Source organism: Eulemur rufifrons, chromosome 7 (genome assembly GCF_041146395.1).
Source record: "Eulemur rufifrons isolate Redbay chromosome 7, OSU_ERuf_1, whole genome shotgun sequence".
In the NCBI taxonomy this organism is placed as follows: Eukaryota; Metazoa; Chordata; class Mammalia; order Primates; family Lemuridae; genus Eulemur; species Eulemur rufifrons.
The window spans coordinates 161,333,553-161,359,473 of NC_090989.1; the positions used below are offsets into that span (position 1 = coordinate 161,333,553).

General features: G+C 35.7%; 1 protein-coding gene across 1 annotated transcript in view; it reads right to left on the reverse strand.

Moving 5' to 3' along the window:
* Positions 1-8,248: 8,248 nt before the first annotated feature.
* The window catches only part of DENND6A (DENN domain containing 6A), a 51,556-nt gene continuing 33,883 nt past the window's right edge, over positions 8,249-25,921 (reverse strand). The window contains exons 11-20 of the mRNA XM_069473735.1: positions 25,331-25,426; positions 23,003-23,097; positions 14,694-14,759; positions 14,546-14,610; positions 13,870-13,959; positions 11,641-11,694; positions 11,425-11,534; positions 10,783-10,885; positions 9,380-9,454; positions 8,249-8,916 (exon numbers count right to left, since the gene is read on the reverse strand). Of these exons, the coding sequence (XP_069329836.1) occupies positions 8,785-8,916; positions 9,380-9,454; positions 10,783-10,885; positions 11,425-11,534; positions 11,641-11,694; positions 13,870-13,959; positions 14,546-14,610; positions 14,694-14,759; positions 23,003-23,097; positions 25,331-25,426 (886 nt within the window). The 3' untranslated portion in view covers positions 8,249-8,784. The remainder of the gene's footprint in view (positions 8,917-9,379; positions 9,455-10,782; positions 10,886-11,424; positions 11,535-11,640; positions 11,695-13,869; positions 13,960-14,545; positions 14,611-14,693; positions 14,760-23,002; positions 23,098-25,330; positions 25,427-25,921) is intronic.

The window sequence follows — 25,921 nt, forward strand, 5'->3', positions numbered from 1 at the left end:
TCTAACTTGAGTAACTAAAAAAAAAAAAAGAGAGAGAAGAGAAAATTAAAACCAAAGTAAACAGAAGGAAGGAAGGAAGGAAAGACAGAAAGACAAAATCTGGCCAAGAGTGATGGCTCAGTCCTGTAATAGTAGCACTCTGGGAGGCCAAGGTGGGAGGAATGCCTAAGGTCAAGAGTTCCAGATCAGCTGGAGTAAGATTGAGACACTCCCCCGCCCACCCCTATGTAACAGAAAAATATAGAAAATCAATATAATCAAAACCTGTTTTTTTGAGAATATTAACAAAACTGGTAAGCCTCCAGTATCAAGGGTGAGAGATGTTACATAACTACAGGCTCTACAGATATTAAAAGAGTAATGAGGGAATATTATGAATAATTTTATATCCATAAATTTGACAACTTAGATGAAATGGACAAATTTCTTAAAAGACAAGCTACCAAAGCTCATTAAAAAAACAGACAACCTTAATAGCCTTGTATCTCTATATTATTTATAAAAATGGAAAGTGTAGTTAAATACCATTCCACAAAAAAATTCCAGGTACGAATGGCTTCACTGGTGAATTCTACCAAACCTGTAGGAAAGAAATAATACCAACTTGACACAAACTTCCAACTTATTCTATGAAGCCTGATACCAAAACTAAAGACATTACCAAAAAAACTACAAACCAATATGCCTCATGAAAATAGATGCAAAAAGTCTAAACAAAATTTTAGCAAATCAAATCCAAAATTGTATTAAAAGGATAACACACGAAGACTAAGTAACGTTAATCTCAGGAACAGTTGGTTTAACATCAAAAAACCAATTAATGTTAACAAATCATACTCACAAACTAAAAACTATATGATCATCTCAATAGAAGCAGAATTTAACAAACTTGTCAAATACATATAATTTGTTAAATATGTTATACACATGTTAAATGTATTTTAACACATATACTTGTTAAATACATTTAACAAATTAAATAAATACATTTAACCAATTGAATACATTTTTTAAATACATTTAACCAATTGAATACATTGTTAAATACACTTAACCAATTGAATACATTTGTTAAAAACAAAGTATTTAACAAAATCCAAAGCCCATTCCTGATTAAAAAAACTCTTAGCAAACTAGAAATAGAAAGCGACTATATCAACTTGGTAAAGGATATTTACAAAAAAACCTACAACTAATATCATACTTAATGCTGAAAAACTGAATGCTTTCCTTTTAAGATTTGGAACAAAACAGGGAGGGGATGTCTGTCTACTCTTACCAGTGCTGTGCAATACTTGCATTGCAGGTTCTAGCTAATGCAATCAGGCTAGAAAAAATAAATAAAAGTTATCTACATTGGAAAGAAGTAAAGCAGTCTTTATTCACAAATGGCATGATCTTCTATGTAAAAAAATCTGATGGAATCTTCGAAAAAGTCTAATAGAACCAATAAATGAGTATAGCAAGATTGTAGGACACAAGATTGGTACACAAAAATCAACTATATTTTACATACAGTACCAGTATTTTTGAACTGGATTTTTTTAATGAAAAACTGCAAATTAAAAATTAAATTTTTAAAAATATCATTTACAACATCAAAAATATGATAGGCTTAGGGATAAATCTGACAGAAAATATGAAAGACTTGTGCCCCCAAAACTACAAAATATTGCTTAGAGAAATTAAAGACATAAATAAATGGAAAGATATACTTTGTTTATTGTTCAGAAGACTTAAAATTACTAAAATGTCAATTCCCCCTCAAACTCATCAATAGATTCAATGCAATCCCAATCAAAATCCCACAGGAATTTGTGTAGAAATTCACAAGCTGATTCTAGAATTCACATGGAAATGTAAAGGACTTAAGCAGGCAAAACAACCTTTAAAAAGGACGCAGTTGGAAGGCTAACACTATCTAATTTCAAAATAAAATTATAGTAATCAAGCAGTGTGATAGTGGCATAAAGATAGACATATATACCAGTGGAACAGAATAGGAAGTATAAAAGTAAACCCAGATATATATGGATAACTGAATTTTGACAAAGGTGCAAAGGCAATGCAACTGATTTTTGGCAAAAAATAACCTTTCAACAAATGTTGCTGAAACAATTCGATATTCCTATGCAGTAAACAAAACAAAAAAACCCACCGTAGAACCATACTTCACACACATACTAAAATAAATTCCAAATGGCTTATTAAGCTAAATGCAAAACCTAGAAATATAAAACTTCTAGAAGAAAACACAGGAGAAAATCTTTGTGACTTTGGGTTAGAGCACAACACTTAAAAGAACAAATGGACAGGCCGGGCGTGGTGGCTCACGCCTGTAATCCTAGCACTCTGGGAGGCCGAGGTGGGCGGATCGTTTGAGCTCAGGAGTTCGAGACCAGCCTGAGCAAGAGCGAGATGCCATCTCTACTAAAAATAGAAAGAAATTATATGGACAGCTAAAAATATATATAGAAAAAATTAGCCGGGCATGGTGGTGCATGCCTGTAGTCCCAGCTACTCGGGAGGCTGAGACAGGAGGATCCCTTGAGCTCAGGAGTCTGAGGTTGCTGTGAGCTAGGCTGACGCCACGGCACTCACTCTAGCCTGGGCAACAGAGTGAGACTCTGTCTCAAAAAAAAAAAAAAAAAAAAAAAGAACAAATGGACAAACTGAACTTCATCAAAAGTAAAAACTTCTGCTTTTCAAAAGACACTGTTAAAAAAAATATTTTTAAGGCCAGGTGCAGTGGCTCATGCCAGTAATCCTAGCACTCTGGAATGCAGAGGCGGGAGGATCACTTGAGGTCAGGAGTTTGAGACCAGCCCGAGTAAGAGGGAGACCCCGTCTCTACCAAAAATAGAACAAATTAGCTGGGCATGGTGGTGTGCACTGATAGTCTCAGCTACTCAGGAGCCTGAGGCAGGAAGATCGCTTGAGCCCAGGAGTTTGAGGTTGCAGTAAGCTATGATGACACCACTGCACTCTAGCAGGGGGTGACAGAGGGAGACCTTGTCTCAAAAAATAAATAAATAAATAAATAATTTTTCTTAAAAGTCACAAACTTGTTGGGGGAGGAGGTGGAAAATCTTTGCAATGCATGTACTTGAAAAAGAATTTGTATCCAGAACATACAGAGCATTCTTAAAACATAGCTGTAAAGAAATTAAACAACCCAATTTAAAAAAGGAGCAAAACAATATTTGAGCACTTTACCAAAGTAGATAAAGAAATGGCTAATAAGCACATAAAAAGATGCTCAGCATCATAGGTCCTTAGGCAAAACTAAATTAAAATCCTATTGAGATACCAATATGAATCTTTTAAAATGGCTAAAATTATAAAAGCTCATTATATGTATCAAATGTTAGCTAGGATGTGGAAAAACTGGAACTTTCACTCTCTACTACAAAATAGTATATGCAATTACTTTGGAAAACAGTTGGCAGTTTCTTAAAAAGTTAAACATTCACTTACCATATGACCCAGTCATCCCACTTATACCACTTCTACATATTTACCCAAGAGAAATATATACGTCCATACAAAGACTTGTACATGAATGTTCATAGCAGCTATATCTGTAATAGCCAAAAACTAGAAACAATCCAAATGTCTATCAACACGTGAATTGATAAAAAATGTATATCCATTTAATAGAATACTATTCAGCAGTAAAAAGGAAATGAACTATTGATATATACAACATGAATCTATCTCAAAATCATTATGCTTAGTGAAAAAAGAAGTACGTATTGTATAATGCCAATAGTATAAAACTCTAGAAAATACCAAGTAATCTACAGTGACAAGAAAACATCAGTGGTTGCTTGGGGGAGGCAGGAAGGAGTGCCAAAGGGCGTAAGGAAATTCTGGGGGTTGACAAATATGTTCATTATCTTGGCTGTGATAATGGTTTTACGGGTATATTCAAAATTTATCAAATTGTACACTTTAAATATATTCAGTTTGTTGTATGTATATTATACTTCAGTAAAGCTATATTTATAAAATACAATCTGTTGGGTTCTACCACCAGAGCCTCTAACTATAAAAATATTTACCCATTTCATTAAATGAAAATCAATCATTTCAACAGTTTCTTACTGAAGTATAAAAATCCATTCACTTAATAAGAAGTGGTAATTCTGGAACATAAAGTCACTATTTTCCAAAAGCACTTCGATTAATCTAGAAGCAATTTATACTGCAATGTGAATATGAATATACTGACAAATATGGAAAAACGTGAGGGACAGGCAAAAACATGAAGGATCCATGAAGTTGAGCTTTCTAACGGCTAAGACAGAAATAGCCTAATGATGACAAGAATGGAGAAGCAAAAACAAACAGAACCCAAGCCTAGGGATGGAGCTAGTAAAATGGAATGAGACCTAAGATTATTACACAACAATAATCTTAATTTGTAGAAAGGCATGGAATGGCATTCAAGTAATGGGTATCAGAGAAAGGCTGGTATTCAGAAGTCCAAAAGTGACACTGGAGAATATGATATAGCAGAACTCCATTACCACATTTTTTTGCTTAACATCTGTACATGAGATGGGCAATGTTTTACTGCAAAATAAATATCATAAACCTATTTCATTAACCAATCACTGATTTAAAACTTGTTTATTAAAAAATTAGTTAGATGTAGGCCGGGCGCGGTGGCTCACGCCTGTAATCCTAGCACTCTGGGAGGCTGAGGCGGGTGGATCGTTTGAGCTCAGGAGTTCGAGACCAGCCTGAGCAAGAGCGAGATGCCATCTCTACTAAAAATAGAAAGAAATTATATGGACAGCTAAAACTATAGAAAAAAATTAGCCGGGCATGGTGGCGCATGCCTGTAGTCCCAGCTACTCGGGAGGCTGAGGCAGTAGGATCGCTTAAGCCGCGGAGTCTGAGGTTGCTGTGAGCTAAGCTGACGCCACGGCACTCACTCTAGCCTGGGCAACAAAGTGAGACTCTGTCTCAAAAAAAAAAAAAAAAAAAAAAAAAAAAAAAAAAATTAGTTAGATGTAGAATAAATTTTAGGAATCATAATTCTGTATATCTTGTATCAAATTGTTTCATCTATTTCATATATACAGGAAAGTATAATTGGAAAAAAATTCTAGGAGCCTTATTTTTATAACAAATGCTAATCTCTATTTATATAATAAAAAACTATAATTTAACCAAGTTATAAATGGCATATAAGTAATATGTCTTGGATATATGAAGGGATATCAAGTTATTTATACCTTAGTCATTATTATGAGTTAATATATATTTTTTTATTTAAAAGACATTCATCCATAATGATAACTTTTTGCCTTCTTCAGCTGCTTTTGGAGAATATTAGAAAGTATTTACATTTTTTTCCCCAAGTTATGGGGAAAAGGATAAAGTTAGTAAAATCCAGATGTTATAAAAACAAACGAATTATGCCGGGCGCTGTGGCTCACGCCTGTAATGGCGTGAGGATATGTCGAGGTCAAGAGTTCAAGACCAGCCTGAGCAAGAGTGAGACCCCATCTCTACTAAAAATAGAAAGAAATTCTCTGGACAACTAAAAATACATATAGAAAAACTTAGCCGGGCATGGTGGTGCATGACTGTAGTCCCAGCTACTCGGGAGGCTGAGGCAGAAGGATTGCTCTAGCCCAGGAGTTTAAGGTTGCTGTGAGCTAGGCTGATGCCACGGCACTCTAGCCCGGGCAACAGAGTGAGACTCTGTCTCAAAACAAAACAAAACAAATTAAGCTATAAGTAAATGAAAACAAAAAGACAATTTCAATGGCATCTCTGATAGCCATTAACAAGCCAGGAGAGGGCCTCAGAATGAGACTTACCCTGCTGACACTTTGATCTTGGATTTCTAGCTTCCAGAATTATTAGCAAATAATTCTGTTTAAGCCATTCAAAAAGCATTAATGTTATCTCTTTTATTTATTTTTTATATTTTTAGAGACAGGGTCTCACTCTGTTGCCCAGGCTGGCCTCGAACTCCTAGCCTCAAGCAATCCTCCCACTTTGGCCTCCCAAGGTGATGGGATTATAGAAATGAGCTACCTCGCCCAGTTAATGGCATCTCTTTTAAATGTACTAAAATATTTTGTACTATATCTTAAAGGATATTATCCAGTAACTTCAAAAAGGAGTAACATCCAATGTATTTTCTTTTTATTAACAAATAAAATCTAAAGAATAATATAATATACTTGCAGCTTTTAAAAAGGAAGAGGAAGAAATAAAAGTAGTTTGAGATTTAAGATTTAAAAAGGTAGCAAATGAAGGAGAATCTAATGATACTTAACATTAAGCTAAAATATTTTTATCAAAACATTTCATAAAATCAATGCTCAACTAGGAAGGATATCAAATCACTTAACTGATCTATTACTAAACTGGACTATTCACCTGTTTATAGTGAAGTTTATAGAAGGTTTTCATTTGAATTTCTTAAAAAAATAAAAAACTGTCAGAAAATTAAAAAGAATCTCATAATGCATAGTTTCATTAACGATGCATTTTTTTCAAGCATTCCAACCCCACTCAGAAATAATACAAGATATCCATCCAATGCTTTAAAATCCAAGGCCTTTAATTCAATTTTTGGTAATGACCATAAATGCCTTCACAAAACCTCTTTCTCACTGTAAATAGAAGGCACTAGGCATTACGCAACACACATAAAGCAGTGATTCCTTCTGATGCTGGTGGAGATAAAACATTAAATGGCAGGGTTTAGATATTAACAAAATCTTCTCAAGAAAAAAAATATAAAACATCTGAAAATCACACAAAAGAATTAAGTTACCAGACAGTCTTTCTCAGGTTCCCAATACAACTTTACATTATTTTTACAAGTACATAATTTGAAATTAGAAGATAAACCAGGTAAGTATGATATGGTTTTCAACATGTGTTAGGTTTCAGTTAAATAAAGTAAATATGAAGACACCATTATCATGCTAATTGGCATCTTTTGCTACTCTTTAGCTGTGCAAAATAAACTTGAAATGACACATCCTATAGTGGTATAATTTAAAAGATCCTTGATATGACACAGCTTTCAAATTCTGGTCACAAACGGTATATAAATTGTAATATTATTAAAATATACCTTTTTGAAAAATAATAAGATGACCATTTATACCTAAATAAGGTTTCCCAGAAAATTATGAAATACTTTAGCATATAAAAGTAGTTGGCCCTTTTCTGAAAGGTCAACTGTTGTTTCACAAAATAACTCATATGATCCAAGGCAAGTGATTTCTTTCAAATGCCATATTCTCTCTATGACTTTGAGGTAAGCTTCAAGAGACTGTATCCATGAGAAAAGGGCACACTTGGGTATTAGACCAGTTACAAACACAAGGAGCCTTTCTTGGGTCAGGAATGCCCTTAGGAGTTATATCAGTAAAGAACAAGAGATAGCTTCTGAAGCCATTTCTTTTACAAATACATACAACTAAATTTGGTTATTTAGAAGGTAATTTAAGACACAGCTATTAACATATACGTACTATGTACCACGTGTGCCTATTTTAAATAGTGGTGTCTGCAAGACACTCTTACTCAAACACAAACCAAACAACCTTAATCTACCAAATCACATTCTTCTATTTTTGGCAAGGTTGTATAGTTTAAAACAGAAACAAACAAGAACAAGAACAACAAAAAACTAGCTATAGCAGTGATTCAGGCAAAAGTTCCCAGGTCAAACAACAATAAGGAAAGGGTTCTGTGAAACATTCATTTGGGGGAAAAAAACACTACCAAACATACAGTGCTGGAAATCAACCTTACAATCACTCAAATAACTATCACATAGGATTTATGAATACCTTTGAAATAAGAATAGTTCAGTTGAAAATATAGCTGATTATGAGGTTATAATTAGGATGTCTATGAAAAACACTCAAGCTAATTAATTTAAACAGGCCCAATTAGTAAAGAGTAAGAGAAATAAACTCTTCAGTAATTAATACTAGATGCCTTCTTGCCTTTGGAGAAACTGATACATAACATTTTCAAAATGGTAAAGAAAAATAGTGAAATGTCAAGAACTACTCATTCCCAGGGTGTCTCTTATGTATATATTAAATATACACGTTTAAAAAAAAGACAATAGTGAAATGAAAACCTACATGACAATTGAAAAAAATCCCACCATGCCTACTAATAAACACAATGGATAGCAAGAAGCATTTTTAAGCAATGATCACTTGAAAGAATGCCTTATAAAACTACATATCATAATCAAGCTAATAAAAAGCTTTAAGACTAGCAGCTGGACTTTGTGAAACATGTAGGACAACAGAAGGCACTACATAAGCATCAATTATTTCTAACTACAGTTGGACAGTTCAGTCTTTTCCTTCTTAAGAAGATAGCCAGTGTGAATGTTATTTTTATATCCCCCTGAGTTTTAACATGATTGGGCAAAACAGCACCAATTTAAAAAAATATCTGCAATGCCAGCACTGCAGTATGGAATCACTAATACTGATGGCTCCACAGGTCTCTCATAAGAGCACTTTAGAACATGATTAAAAATATAGAAATGCCTTTCGGTGTTTCAGTATTAAAGTGGAACCACAACATATATCCATTTTTAAAAATAATGCACTAAAAAGGTCTGTTTACACAATACAGTCTTTCCACCCTGTATCTAGCATTCACGGCTATTTTCCACTCTTCTGCCACTGAGAGACCGCCTTTGTGCGTCTGGTTGAAATGCCATTATGCTTCATGGTGCACAATCCTTTCTGGCTGGGAAAGTCCTGGCAAATATCATGTCATGCCCGTTTTGAGTAGTATGCCTTGCAGATCTTCTGGCAATGCTAAGATAATTGCATCTATATGTGTCCGTAACTTTTCCACAGTGTCAGGTTTCACAGGTAAACACTCTCGATCAGCCTGCAACTACATAAGGAGCATTTAGTAGCATTTATTGGAATCTGTATTAATATAGTATATTCTTTAAATAAGCAGTTTTAAAGATCTATTTGGAAACTTTCAGTCTTAGACCAGAATATACAGAAACTAAAAAAGCAAAGAACATTCCATTTAAGCAATACATTGCTGAGCTCAATAAAAGGTTGCTATGTACATTTATAAAGAATACCTAGAAATGTAAGTGACAATGTTTTTGTAGAGATCATTAGATTTCATGTAAATAACTTTGGAATGGCATGGCATCATTATGATCTGCTTGAGTAACCAAGTATTTTCAGTGAAATTTATTAAATACCATCAACTGACCAACCTCAAGTCCTCTCATTCAAAAAGTTACTTCTGTGATACATCATGGATTGTTAGCTCAAATGAGAAGAAAATACCTTCACAAGAAAAGTCAACTTACTCTTTGGCTGTTTTGGCTACATACCAGCTTATTTTTCAGCTTCAGTACAAGGTCTACTGTTTCTACTTCTGTGTGTTTCTGGATCCAGAGAAGTAAGTCCTAGAACAATAAGCAAATCCCAAATCAGCAAGTACTCAAAATAATATTCAAATTTCTCTATTTCAATAGGCAAGGCTACTACGAAGGAAGGACAGGAAAGGAAAAGGAGAATAAGGTATTTAACCCAGATACAGGATTATAGTGCAAGAATAATTCTCATGATACTCTAATAACTGTTAATTCGGTAATTTTTGATGTTAGCCAAAACAATTGTCTAATATTTGGAAGTAACACAAAATGTAAATACAGCTATTATGTACCCATAATAGTTAAAAATGAAAAAAAAATTTTAAATGTAAGAAAATTCCTTTCTGAAGTAGCCCTTTTAGATCAAGTAAGAAAAATAAGATTGTAACTCAAACTGTAATACTAACCTCCACCCCCACTAAGTAGTGGATAAGTAATTTATAAGGAATATTAGCTAACAAATCAAGATAACCAAACACGAATGTCCATTGGATATAAACTTTGCATCTTCCTGAGCTTATGTTGTAATTGCTTTCATCATATTCCTTTTCTCAAAGCCATAGTCACTGAGAGTTTATGATAAGAAAGTTGACATTGAAGCTGGCTCATCTGAATACTTAAAGGTAAAGACCAATGAAAATGAGACTATCTTTTATATTTTCACCAACAAGTAGTTTGATTTAAACTACTTATGAAAAGTAAGTCCAAACACATAAAAAAAATCCTAATACTAACTAGAAAAGGTGAATAAGTCATACTAGAAAAGATCTGGAGTCAGACTGCTTGGATTTGAATCCTGATTCCATCCAGTATTGTTGGTAAATATTTAACAACCAGTTCTCCAGAAAAGATCTCTGGTTTGTAGTTTTGCCAATTTTTGTGGTGTAATAATCCTACTACAGGCAACTTCAAGATACCAACCTGAGGTCCCTGAAGGCAGAGCTGGGAAGAGATAGATGCACAACACAATCAGTTCTTAAGAGCTAATACAAGTGGACTCCAGCACACTGCTGACTGCACTACTTAGCAGGGATGTGATGTGAGGCAAGTCCTTTAACTTCTAAGCTGCAGGGGTCCCATAATGCAGTTCACAATGTGCCTGCCTCAATGAACTGTTGTAAAGATTAAGAGATGATCCATTTAAAGCACCTATACAGTCCTGGCACATAGGATATGATCTAGAATAGTTACTATTTATAAAGAAGTGGATATGGGTATAATCTTCAACCTCTAAAAATAACTATCCTTAGGTTTGCTTCCTTTATGAGCAAATAAAATTAAAGAGAAAAAGAAAAAAGAAAAAAAGAATAACTATATTTTCAACAGCTGTTAATTATCACACAAACATGCAGTTTTCTAACCTCTTCACAAAGAGCTTCTAGATGAAGTGCCTCCAACTTTTGGGTCATTTCCTTCCGCCGGGCCTTAAACCAGCCATCAAAATTTGGAGACTTTAGGAAATGCCTATAAAAATAAATTTTAAAAAGCAAAGTTTGATTCTGATTTATTTCCTTCTCCTCAATACCTTTCCCATCTATAGCTCAGAAGCACGTCACAAAATGGCATTTAAAAAAATAATCTAAGTATAAATCCAGTTTTTTGTTTTGATTTGTTTTTATTTTTATTTTATTTTTTTTTTTTTGAGACAGAGTCTCTCTCTGTTGCCCGGGCTAGAGTGCCTAGCTCACAGCAACCTCAAACTCCTGGGCTCAGGCAATCCTTCTGCCTCAGTCTCCCGAGTAGCTGGGACTACAGGCATGCACCACCATGCCAGCTAATTTTTCTATATATATATTTTTAGCTGTCCATATAATTTCTTTCTATTTTTAATAGAGACGGGGTCTCGCTCTTGCTCAGGCTGGTCTTGAACTCCTGACCTCAAGCAATCCTTCTGCCTTGGCCTCCCAGAGTGCCAGGATTACAGGCGTGAGCCACCGCGCCCGGCCTGATTTGTTTTTAAATAAAGCACTAGAGATGGGTGAAAAGAAGAAAAAAAGACTAACCGGTAAAGTCCAATCCAATCGCCTTTTATTCTAGAGGTTAGCTGAGGTCCCGTTTTCTCAAGTGTTTTCATAAATTCTTCTGGAAGAAACTGTCTTAACGGGGGTGGACTCTAGAAAACAGGATATACTACATTTGGAAATTAGAAATGGATACATTCACAGAAGTTAACTACAGTTAAAGAACTCAAATAGAAATTTATTTGAATATATTCATACCTTCCATGGAGAAATACTTTTCTGCAAGGGCATCAAACTTGCCACGTATCTTTCCTAAATAAAGAAAAAAAGTTAATACAAGTTTGGTGTTTCTACCCAGAGTGCCTTCAAAAATATTTAAACAGACCTTTTGAAAAGAGATGGGGCAGGGTGTGGTGGCTCACACCTGTAATCCCAGCACTTTGGGAGGCCGAGGCAGGAGCATCACTTGAGCCCAGGAGTTCAAGAGCAGCCTGGGCAACACAGTGAGACCCCGTCTCTACAAAAAACATAAAAATTAGCCAGGCATGGTGGCGAACACCTATAGTCCCAGCTGCTCAGGAGGCTGAGATGAGAGGATCACTTGAGCCCAGGAATTTGAGGTTGCTGTGAGCCATGGTCATACCACTGCACTCCAGCCTGAGCAACACAGTGAGACCCTGTCTTTAAAAAAAAAAGGATGTTTTTCATCATAGCCTCTTTCAATGGACAGCAAAAACTTCATCACTCCCCTAAACAGGCATAGCTAAATTTAGATCAAATTGGGAAGTCAGATTTTCAATAAAAATTTAACTAAATCTTGGATAATACAAGGAACTACATATTTTTAATGATAATAATTAACCTCATTTAGTAACTATGTGCCAGAATATGTATTCAACATTTTACATGCCTAATCTCTTCTAATCCTTGCAACCTTCCTATGTAGTAGGTATTTTTGGGAAACTGAGGCTTCAGAAAGCTAAGTAGACTGGACATGGTGGGTCATGCCTATAATGCTAGCACTTTGGGAGGCTGAGGCGGGAGGACTGCTTGAGGCCAGGAGTTTAAGACCAGCCTGAGCAAGAGTGAGACTCTGTCTCTATAAAAAATAGAAAAATTAACCAGGCATGGTGGTTTCTGCCTATAGTCCCAGCTACTCAGTAGGCTGAGGCAGGAGGATCACTTAAGCCCAGGAGTTTGAGGTTGCAGTGAGCTGTGATGATGCCACTGCACTCTAGCCCGGGCAACAGAGCGAGACCCTGTCTCAAAAAAAAAAAAAAAAAAGAAAGCTAAGTAACCTGACCAAAGTTAACATAGCTTGGACTCAAATTCAAGTCTAGTCTAACTTCACTTTAGTCCATGCTCTTGTGCACTACAGTAAAGTTTATTTATTTAAACAAACAGATTTAAACAGAACAAAATAAACTGACAGCCATAGGCCAAGATGAATATACCTTTCCAAAATATAACAGCTAAGATTTTCAGGTTACCCTCATATAATGTTTATAGATACATTACTTTATAATAATAACCATATAAAATCTTTCTTTTATGGAGTCTCCAGACTACGACCACCATATCATGATACTGCCAATATTTTGATATGACACTCCACTGCATTCCTTAAAATAAAAATATCATCTAATCATTTATTCCATAAATATTTGAGTGCTACCATATGCCAGACTGAGGAAAGTATAATGAGCAAGACAGATATGGTCCCTGTTATCATGGAGCTACAGTCTCATAGGTATTTTATCAAATAATGCTCAAGAAAACAGTAACAGAGAAAGATGCTCCAGCTTCCAAACTTTTAAAGTGCAGCATACAATAATTATGTAATATTTTATATCAAGTATTCATTTAAGATTCACAAAAACCCTGAGAGGTATTTAGGGAAAGTGGAATCAGCCACATTTTACGGGTAAGGAAATTGAAAGTCAGAGAAAGGAAGTGACTTACTTCTTTGTTAGAACCAAGAATCCAGGCCTCTTGCAAAGGGCTCTACTTTTTTTTTTTTTTTTTTTTTTTTTTTGAGACAGAGTCTTGCTTTGTTGCCCGGGCTAGAGTGAGTGCTGTGGCGTCAGCCTAGCTCACAGAAACCTCAAACTCCTGGGCTTAAGCGATCCTCCTGCCTCAGCCTCCCGAGTAGCTGGGACTACAGGCATGTGCCACCATGCCCGGCTAATTTTTTCTATATATATTTTTAGCTGTCCATATAATTTCTTTCTATTTTTAGTAGAGATGGGGTCTCGCTCTTGCTCAGGCTAGTCTCGAACTCCTGAGCTCAAATGATACGCCCACCTCGGCCTCCCAGAGTGCTAGGATTACAGGCGTGAGCCACCACGCCCGGCCAGGGCTCTACTTTTAATTACTAAACACACTAGGCAGGCAAAACATAACTTACGGTTTTGGAGGATAAGAAAAATATTCACATATCCTTCAACAAATCATTAAATTAAGCAAAGATGTATTTGTTTAACTTACTAATGGAATGATGAAACTTTGTGTCAGTTCCAAAAAATAGCGTCGGAGAATAACGCTTTGAGCCTCAGAAGGACGTTTCTGTTGTACACCCTTAAAAGAGCGAACAATGAGAACCTATGTTCTAGTGAAGAATGTAAAACAATGGATAATTATCAAGTTCAAATACTGTGTAAATATGTATTCATAACTGATATAAAATATAACTTAATCTTGAAGTCATTTAATTTGAAGTTCATTGTGCAATACCCTGTGAAAAGAATCTTTGAAGCAAAGCATAAGCACCTTAGCTTAGGGAACATCGTTCCAATCTGTACTTAAAAATATCAGTTCACAATGAAGACAAGATAATCTTTATTTCATATTTGCATATTAATACTATTTACATTTTTTTAAATGCTAATTATCCCCCACTGTTAGATATTAAGCTACCTGATAATAGAATCTATAACATTTTCACTGTAACTCCCAAGTTTCCAGTAAGATTAGCACGTGTACAGCTGTAGCCCTAATATTCAAGCTCATAAGGTCTCCTACTTTAGTCTCCTGATTTTTATGAAGCTTTGGTTCAAAAGAGAGATCCCATTTCACATTACTGTACATAAAGCAAATATTGTCTAACTGGATATTACATACCTGAACAAGAAAATTTAAATTAATAATACAAGCAAGTAATTACCTTCTGTAATTGTTTTATGATCTCTTCATCTCTATTTAGATATGGCTTATAAGAGGTATAAACTCCTAAGAAGTAAAGAAAAGAAGGTAAACAGAAAAACCCAATTATCCATATAAGTATATATTGAAAAATTAATAAAAGTCAATACCAGGTTTAGAATCCAGAGTCTTTAGGTTCTTCAATTTTTTCACTTTCACCTGCTTAGGAATTTCACCTGAAGGAAACAGGATAAAGATGCTTATAATTATTCTAATCATATACATTGGAAAACTGGAATTTTATTATTAATAATTAGGGATGCTACAGTTAAAGCATTCTTCTTAACATCAATTAATATTTAAGAGTTCAGTCCTGGTATTTTAAAACTAGATAAAGGGAATACTGGATTATTATAACAGTACAGAAACAATTCATGTGAATTATATAAAATGGATATTTGATCTTTCATTAATATCAATACTTAAATTTTTCCCTTTTTGTCATTCAACATGTAATTTAAAATCTACATGCTGAATACAGAAAATTGAAATTTATGTGCCAAATAGGAATAAAATGCCCATTAAGAGTAAATGAAATAGAAAGCAATTCCTAAGTGATTCTGCAGATGCAGTCTTCATAGGTTTTTGTCTGCTTGTTTTTTGAGATAGAGTCTTGCTCTGTTGCCCTGGCTAGAGTGCAGTGGCATCATCACAAGTCACTGAAACCTCAAATTCCTAGGCTCAAGCAATTCTCCTGCCTCAGCCTTCTAAGTAGCTGGGACTACTGGGGGTGTGCCACCACACCCAGCTAGTTTTTCTATTTTTGTAGAGTCGGGGGTCTCACTCTTGCTCAGGCTGGTCTCAAACTCCTGGCTTCAAGCAATCCTCTGGCCTTGGCCTCCCAGAGTGGTAGGATTACAGGTATGAGCCACTGTGCCCAGTCTCTTCAAGGTTTTTTTTCCCTGATACCTCCCCAAATTCTGCTTTTGCATTAAAGAAACTTACCCTGCCACCAAGTGGTGACAGCGTGCAACAACCACAGTTCTGAGTCACAGATGGACAGGACTTCTGAGCAGTCTGGTGTGTTGAACAGCTTGCACAGTGTAGGTAGTAGCCCTGGTCTTGGGGTCAAAGAAAGCTAAAACTAAACCACTCTTACAATAGGCAGAAAAACGCCTCAAGATACACACTTAAAACTGTCATGAGCACACCTAACACATTTTCCTTCTCCTTTTCTCTGCCTTCCCTCTGTCTGCATAAACCAAAAAACTGAAAGACAATCTAGAGATTATATAATTCAACCCTCTAAATTTACAAAATATCTTTGTTTAAATCATTATATAGATCAAACTGCTAAGTGTGATATAAATGGGGGTGGGATAATAGGAACAGGGAATATTTTCACTTGTCATCTTTAAGAGCATATACTATGGTAAAACAGATATTTTTATAAACTCTTTACATTGAAATACAGTTGACAGGTTTAAACTATACACAAATTTTCTTCTGCCTCAGCCACCCCTGAGACAGCAAGACCAACACCTCCTCATCCTCCTCCTCAGCCTACTCAATGTGAAGACAACCAGGATGAAGAGCTTTACGATGACCCACTTCTACTTAATGAATAGTAAATATATTTTCTCTTCCTTATGATTTTCCCAATAACATTTTCTTTCCTCTAGTTTATTTTAAAAATACATATGACATACAGAATATGTGTTAATCAACTATTCATGTTATTGATAAAGCTTCCAGTCAACAATAGGCTATCAGTAGTTAAGTTTTGGGGGAGTCAAAAGTTACATGCAGATTTTCAACTGTGTAGGGGGTCAGTACCCATGATCCCCATGTTGTCCAAGGGTCAACTACAATTTCAATCCTGCAGAAAAGCTGGAAAATAATACAGTCCATACTCCAATTTTGTCAACCGCTCTGATAACACTTTAAACAGACACTTGTTAAAGAAGCAATGTCATGGATATACAGACTTATGTTTTCACTGATTCAGTAAATATTAGTAAATGTAAGATACTGGTAATACAGGAACCAAATAGCTAATTCCTAATATCAAGGAGCTCACAGTCTAATGGCAAAATACGACAAAGAGAAATGACAATATTGAGGGATATACATGCTAGGACAGAAATACAAACAAGACACTATGGAGACACAGAAGAGTGTCCCAGCTAAAAAGGAGTAAAAAAATTATTGAGGATTCCTAAAGGAGGTTACATTTAAGCAGAATTAAAAGAGAGGGAAGAAACCAGAAGATATCTGCACTTCTTCGTTTACTGCAGCATTATTCACAATAGCTAAAATGTGGAATCAGCTTAAGTATTTATCAAGGGACAAATGGATAAAGAAGATGTGGTATATGTACATAATGGAATATTATTTAGCCATGAAAAAGAAGGAAATTTTGTCATTTGCAGAAACATGGATGGATCTGGAGGACACTATTATAAATGAAATAAACCAGGCACAGAAAGACAAATATTGCATTTTCACACTCATATATGGAACCTAAAAAAATTGATCTCATGGAGGTGGTGAATAGAACGGTGGCTACTAGAGGTTGGTAAGGGTGGTGGGAAGGGGTAATGAAGAGGTGTTGATTAATGGGTTATACAGTTAAATAGAAGGAAAAAGTTCTAGTGTTCAATAGTGCAATAGGGCAACTATAGTTAACAATAATTTATTATATTTCAAAACAGCTAGAAGTTTTCAAATGTTTCCAACATAAAACAATGATAAATGTTTCAGGTGAATCATGTCCCAATTACCTTGATTTGATTATTATATGTTATATGCTTGTATCAAAATATAACATGTACTCCATGAATATGCACAATTATGTATCAATAAAAAAATTTTTTTAAGTCCCTGAAACAAAAAACAAAAAAAGAAAAGAGAGGGAAGAAAAATGCCTTAAGATACACATTTAAAAGTGTCATGAGCACACTTAACACACTTTCTTTCTCCTTTTCTCTGCTCTTCCTCCTGTATAAATGAAAAAACTGAAAGACAATCTAGAGATTATATAATTCAAGCCTCTAAATTTACAAAATATCTTTGTCTTCTAGTACAATTATTTCCCAAAGAAAACCACTTCTTGATCATGGCTCTCCCTGTCAGAATTGTGTATACTCTGTAACATCTTTGGTCATAGTAGTCCTGTTTTCCCAATAACTTTGTTAATGTGCTGTGAAAGATCGAAAATTTGAATATGTATTATATACGACAATAAATTGTGAATTGGTGGGACTTACATACAGCTTATCAACATCTGAAGACACTGGTACTTGATATACTCTTAGGGAAAATTTGCCTCCAAATTTTAAGCTAGAAAGTCACTGGAATAACTGGTTTAAAAAAGAATTACAGGCCGGGCGCGGTGGCTCATGCCTGTAATCCTAGCACTCTGGGAGGCCGAGGCGGGTGGATCGCTCGAGGTCAGGAGTTCGAGACCAGCCTGAGCAAGAGGGAGACCCCGTCTCTACTAAAAATAGAAAGAAATTATATGGACAACTAAAATATATATATACAAAAAATTAGCCGGGCATGGTGGCGCATGCCTGTAGTCCCAGCTACTCGGGAGGCTGAGGCCGTAGGATCGCTTAAGTCCAGGAGTTTGAGGTTGCTGTGAGCTAGACTGACGCCACGGCACTCACTCTAGCCCGGGCAACAGAGTGAGACTCTGTCTCAAAAAAAAAAATAAATAAAGAATTACAATAAATGGCTTTTTAGATTTTCAGTACGTATGTTAAGAATTGTGTACAAATTGAAATGTCTGTATTGATCCTCAACACAACCAATAAAGTATCAATTACAAAAGAAAAAATATAAAAAGGAAGGAAATTATGACACATGTTGTAACATAGATGAATCTTGAAGACATTATGCTAAATGAAATAAACCAGTCACGAAAGGACAAGTACAGTAGGATTCCACTTACATGAGGTACCAAGAATAATCAAATTCATGGAGACAGAAAATAGAATGGTGGTTGCCAAGGGCAGGGCATCTGGGAGTTATTGTTTAATGGGTACAGAGTTTCCATTTTACAAGATGAAAAGAAGAGTTCTGTGGATGAGTAGTGATGGTAAGTACATTCTTAACATTGTGAATGTATTATACTTAATGCCACTGAATTGTACACTTAAAAATGATTAAGATGGTAAATTATACATTATGTGTATTTTACCACAATTTTAATGAAATTCTGATTCATGCTCAACATGGTCAAACCTTGAAACAATATGTAGGGCAAAATAAGCCAGACACTAAAGGACAACTATTATATAATTCCATTTAATGTGAAGTACACACAAGTTTCACAGAGACAGGAATCAGAATAGAGGTTACTAGGGGTTGGAGGAAGGTAGAAATATATTATTTAATAGATACAGAGCTTCTGTTTGGGATGATAAAAATAAGTTAGAGAAATGAATAGTGGTGATGATTACACAACATCATGAATATACTTAATGCCACTGAACTGTACACTTGAAAATAGTTAAAATGGTAAATTTTATGTCATGCATATTTTAACATAAAAGAAAAAAATTTATGCAAAAGTATCATAAATACTAAATTTAATGAGATTTTTCACTTCTGTTAAGATCTAAGCTCATGTAAGACCTACTAGTTAGTCCCTGAAATGGTCAGATACTATAGGTCTTGCCCAAAACCAATGAAACATCCCTAGTGCCTTTGCTTACAACCTCTCCCCTCTACTAACAGAACAAAGACCAAAGTAAGGACGCTGACATTCTCTAGCATCTACTCTTCAGTGACCCCTAAGGATCTATAAAGCCTATGCTCCCATACAACATCTTGTATCCTATAGAAAAAGTGATAACTGATGTGATACAAAAATAAGCAGAGAACACAGTATCTCTCCTCTAAGATAGGCTGCTTAAAATAAAGAATAAGTAATATTCCATATATGCCCTCATCCCCATTTTGAAAATTAAGTTTAAGAGTTGTCCTCTCCCCTTTCTTGTCCTAGGTCCTGTTTTTAAATGGTAACTTCATCTGCCCGAAGAGGATTCTCGGAGCAGCAAGAATATTAGCTGGGAAGACAACACAAAAAACAAAACTACAGACCAATATTCCTCATGGATACAGATACAAAAATCCTCAACAAAATATTAGCAGACTGGACAGGGAGTGGTGGCTCACACCTGCCATGCTAGCTCTTTGGCAGGCAGTGAGAGGAGGATAGCTTGAGGCCAAGAGTTCAAGACCAGCCTGAGCAAGCAACATAGCAAGACCCATCTATACAAAAAAATAGAAAAATTAGCTGAGTGTGGTGGCCCACACCTGTAGTCCCATCTACTTAGAAGGCTGAGGCAGGAGGATCGCTTGACCCCAGGAGTTTGAGGTTGCAGTAAGCCATGACGACACCACTGCACTGTAGCCTGGGCAACACAGTGAGACCCTCTCTCAAACAAACAAACAAAAAATATTGCTGAGAAAAAATAAAGATCTCAATAAACGGAGAGATATTATATGTTCATGGATTGGAAGACTAAATATTTTTAAGACAGCAAATCTCCCCAAAATCGATTACATATTCAATACAATCCCTATCAAAATCTCCACTGGCTTTTCGGCAAAAATTGACAAAACTGATCCTTAAATTTACATGAAAACACAAAAGACCTAGAATAGGAAAACAATTTTGAAAAAGAACAAAGTTGGAGAATTTACACTTCCTGATTTTGAAACTTACTGTAAAACTACAGTAATCAAGATAGTGTGGTAGTAGTGTAAAGACAGTCATGTAGATCGGCGGAACAGAAACAGAAGTCCAGAAATACACCCTTACATTAACGGTCAATTGATTATTGACAAAGTTCCTAATACAATTCAATGGATAAAACGGCAGTCTTTTCAACAAATGGTGCTAAGACAACTGAATATCCACATGCAAAAAGATGATTTTAGACTCTTACCTCACATCATACACAAAAATGAACTCAAAGTGGATCACAGACATAAATGCAAATACTAAAACAATAAAACTTTTACAAGAAGACACAGAAAATCTTTATGACCTTGAGTTAGGCAACAACTTCTTAGATACAACACCAAAAGGCCAATCCATGAAAAAAAAATTGATAAATTAGACTTCCTGAAAATTAAAAACTTTTGTACTTCAAGACACCATTAAGAAAATGAGAAGAGAAGCCATATACTGTGAGAAAATATTTGCAAATCTTATATCTGAAAACAGACTTGTGTGTACAATATATAAAGACCTCTTGTAACTCAATAATAAGAAGACAACCTAATTAAAAAATGAGCAAAAGATTTAAATAGACATTTCACCAAAGAATGATAATAAGTAGATTAAAATATGCTCAACATCATTAGTCATTAGGGAAAAAAATTAAAACCAGCAATTCAAACACACTGGAATGGTCATAATGAAAAACACAGTATCAAATGTTGGCAAGGACGTGAAGAAACTAGAATCCTTATACACTGCTGTTAAGAATGTAAAATGGTGGGCCACTTTGGAAAAGTTATTTCATGCTACTCTACCAATGATTTTGTGTAAAATTTCTCTACCTACATCCCTAACAGAGAGCCTTCTTTCATCGGAAAGAGAAATTAAATAGCAGTCTACTATGTTACAATTAATCAAATAATCTAGATTAGTAAAACCATGAAAATAAATGTCAAGATTAAATTAAGAACTTAAAAAAGATTAAATTAGGATTTTAGGCAATTTCTCATATCTTCTCATACCCAAGACTTTAACAACTACTATTCTCTGAACTATTATTAATACTCAAATAGGAAACTAATGGAATGGCAGGGGATCATGATGTTTACAGAGTGCCATGCATCAGGCACTGTGTTTAACCCCCCTAGCAGATGAAGAATTTGAGGTTTAAGGAGGCCCTGTTCTGCCTAATATCACACAGCTCTGACTGCCAAGGTGAAGCCCTTTGCTCTTTCCTCTATTTCATAAGGCTTCTAAGGATTTCAGCATAAGGCTGTGTCCAGTATATGTAAATAATGTGATTTAAAATGTTATCCCTGACTCTAATACCTCCATCTAGATGTATGTGAATGCCAGAAGGGATAACATAAAATAATATTATTAAATAATGTTTTAAAATATCTATGTATACCAGAAGGAACAAGCTTTAAAAATAACACTTTACAAAGTTATTAGAAAATAACTTTAGAGGTTGGGTGTGGTGGCTCATGCCTGCAATCCTAGCACTCTGGGAGGCCAAGGCGGGAGGATCACTTGAGCTCAGGAGTTCGAGACCAGCCTGAGTAAGAGTGAGACCCCCATCTCTACTAAAAATAGAAAAAATTAGCCAGGCATGGTGGTACGTGCCTGTAGTCCCAGCTACTCAGGAGGCTGAGGTAGGAGGATCACCTGAGCCCAGCAGTTTGAGGTTGCTGTGAGCTAGGCTGACACCACAACACTCTAGTATGGGTGATAGATTGAGACTCTGTCTCAAAAATAAATAAATAAATAAAACTAACCTTAGATATCTCACATCCCAAATATTTCAGTGGAAAATTCAGGAATGTCCAGACAGGAATGTCAGAGGTACCACTAAATTGTCATCTAGGTTAACAAAATTTTAACTTCTGAATTCATTTAATCACTAATGAAGATTTATTAAATTCCTACCATGAGCAAGGTGGTCAAAAGGAAAACTCAATCTTGTGACCACTCTCTTAATCATTACCTATGTGACAGGGATGTATGATACTTGTTCTGAGACCTAGCCAAGAATTATGTGTCAAGTCTGGAATAATGCTAGCTTTCTATAAGGTTTTATTCAAGCAGTGGTAGAAATCCCTGTTTCATTTGGCTTATACATATGTAAAAAGCTCAAATTTTTGAGGTTTCATTTTATTCAATGCTTACGATACTGTAAGTATATTTTTTAGCAGAAGAACACAATGGATTTTATATATATATAAATCTGCATAGTTTAGCAGGAAGTTATATTCTTCTCAAAAAGCCCTTATTTATATTGCCTTAAAGAAAGCTGCCATCAATATTAAAAACTAACCAAGTGGAGGCCAGGCGCGGTGGCTCACGCCTGCAATCCTAGCACTCTGGGAGGCCGAGGCGGGCAGATTGTTGGAGCTCAGGAGTTTGAGACGAGCCTGAGCAAGAGCAAGACCCTGTCTCTACTAAAGATAGAAAGAAATTATATGGAGAGCTAAAAATACATATAGAAAAATTAGCCGGGCATGGTGGCGCATGACTATAGTCCCAGCTACTTGGGAGGCTGAGACAGTAGGATCGCTTAAGCCCAGGAGTATGAGGTTGCTGTGAGCGAGGCTGACACCACGGCACTCTAGCCCAGGCAACAGAGTGAGACTCTGTCTCAAAAAAAAAAAAAAAAAACCACAAACTAACCAAGTAGAAGAAATACACCTGTTCAGTAACATTACAGAACACTAAAAACAGAACACCAAGTTTACACTTTACCTGCAGGTTTAAGGTCTCCTATTCGAATAATGTGTGGCCAGTGCTGGAGTGTTTTAGCAAAAAAAGGATTGGTTACTCCTAATATGACTGAAGGCCTATATGAAAACAAAACAAAACAAAACAAAAAAAAGGTGAGAAAAAAATGAACGTTAAAATCAGTGAATAGCAGCTTACAATTTCTTTTCAGCAAACAATATACACATTGTCTTTGCCTTTACTTAACACATTATGTATTAACTATATTCCAGGCAACATGTTTAGCACTAGGCATATAAAGATGAAAAGACATGGTCCATCCAACAGCACACAGGAGGAAGGGTTTTCATAATCAGTTATGATGCCAGAAATTAGAAGACAATGAAGGTGGTATAAAATGCACAAAAATCAAAAAGAACCTATGTCTACCAGGGGATTGAAGGGCAGCCTCACTAAAGAGATGATATTTACAGGAAGACATGAAAGATGAATAGTTTTTTGTCAAGTGGATAAAGGGAGGTATGGGTGATGTAGGAAAACAAAGAGTATGTGGCAAAGCAATGAAGTAAGATCATGGTCTGTCTGTAGAACTATACACAGCTCAGCATTCCTGAAGCACAAAGCAGGAAGAATAGTCAGAACTGAGAGTAGATGGGCAGATGCTGCCCAGATCATTCAGTACCAAGTTAATATGCTAAGAGGTTTAGGTGTTACAGGCAAAGGGAAGCTACTAGATAACCATGTGGATGAATGCCACATGAAAGAAATGTGCTTAGCAGAAAGATCAGTGTGGGAAAATTTGTAAGATACCCTACAAGGAGAGGAGGGGTCAGGGATTAGAGGAAAAGCAACAGTGGATATGAGACTAGAGACACTAAGATGGGAAGGGAGATATGGAAAAAATATAACAAATGTTATTGGTTCAGGCACAGTGGCTCATGCCAGTAATCCTACCATCTCTGGGAGGTCAAGGCGGGAGGATCACTTGAGCTCAGGAGTTCGAGACCAGCCTGAACAAGAGCAAGACCCTGTCTCTATTAAACATAGAAAAAATCAGCTGGGCATGGTGCTACCCACCTGTAGTCCCAGCTACTTGGGAGGCTGAGGCAGGAGGATCACTTGAGCCCGGGAATTTGAGCTTGCAGTGACCTATGATAACACCACTGCACTTTAGCCAGGGTGACAGAGTGAGACATTGTCTCAAAAAAATAGAAAACAAAATTTAAAAAATGTTATAAGAGATATTTTAGGATATCAAATTGACAGAATTTTTAAAAATTTGAAGTAGGGGATGTTAAGGAGAAATTTTTGACAATTTAGTCTTCTAATAGCAAAGTAAGAACTAATGCCATTGATAAAAAAAAAAGAAAGAAGCATAATTTTAGGGGAGAAAAGAGGGAGACAAAAAGAATTCAGTTTGAACATATTTAGTTTCAGATGCATTTAAGATGTCTAGGTGGCAATGTGCTTGCTTGAACACACACACACACACACACACACACGCACGCACACACACAGACATACGCTCCTGGTTATACAGGTCTGGATCTCACAGAGATCTGAGCTAGGAAGATATGTTTCAGTCATTAGTATGGGGTGTTGAGAGAGGCCATGGGTACAGATAAGATAGTACAGAAAGAATTATCAGTCTGAAATCAGAACCCAGAACACAATACTGGAGAGTACAAACATTTAAGGGATTAGCAGAGAAAAGAAGTCTGCAAAGGAGACTGAGATTCACCACCAGACAGCCAAGAGAGAAGAGTATCAAGGATTAAAATATATTTAAGGTCAGCAGCATAAATGTTACAAGAAAGAGAAGGTGTGAAAAATAGGGCAAAAATGTGCTCACTAGGTCAGCCAGTGAGAAGGGTCTTGATGACTCTGGCAAGAACTAAGTCAATGGATATGAAGAAGTCAACCTGCAGCAGACTGAAGAGCAATCAGACAATCAAGAACTGGAGACAGTAAATAGAGATTTTTGTTGTTCTAGAAACCTAGCTATGAAAAGAAGGTGAGCAAAAGAGCAGGAACTAAAAGGGAAAGTGTGAGATTATTTTTTTCTTTTTACTGATTGGGAAGATTTTTTTCGTAAGTAGAATTGAAAATACAGTCTGATGGCTATTTATTACAACACAGCTTCCATTCACAAATAAAATCACTCAAAGAAAATAAGATACTAACTCCTGAAATCTGAAATCTTTACTAGCAGCTCCTCAAACCTTCCTTTTATAAAATCAATCCGCCTATATGTTCAAAATTTAAATTAAATTCTTATTACCAAAAATAAATCTACATAACTTCAGTTATAAAGGTAATACCTGGTCAATAAAAGTTATTCTGTTTACTCACGGAGCTTGAGTACGGGTAGTATATTCTTTGAATTCACTATCATGAATAGTGAAATAAGGTCGGAAATCACTGAAGTACTTTAATGGAGAAATACAGCTGTGGAGCAGGACGAACATGTAAAACAAAGGACACAGAAATTAAAGGCCCTACTCCATAACTGTGAAACATCTATACAAACAGTATATACCAAAAGGATAATTTATTTATTTCGATAAATGGTAAACTCATTTCGGGGAACTAGAAAGATAAATGGAAATATATAATGTGGAATGACATACTGAAAGAATACACTGGGCTTGGGGCAGAAGATGGGGTGAAATTCTGGCTCTACCATTCACTAGCTACGTGCCTTTGACTAAACACTGACTGTTCGTGCAACTAACATTTATCAAGGGCCGACTTCACGTAATGAATGAATGTGCTTGTAACTCAGAGTAACAAAAACATGGTTTCCAGCCCTCACGGAGCCCGAATCAATTTTCTCATCCATTAAATGGTGCCATAATAAACACTACCTTCTTACAGGGCTATTATATGGATAGATGTAATAATGTGTGGGGAAACAACCACAGATAGGAAAGTGCTACAAAT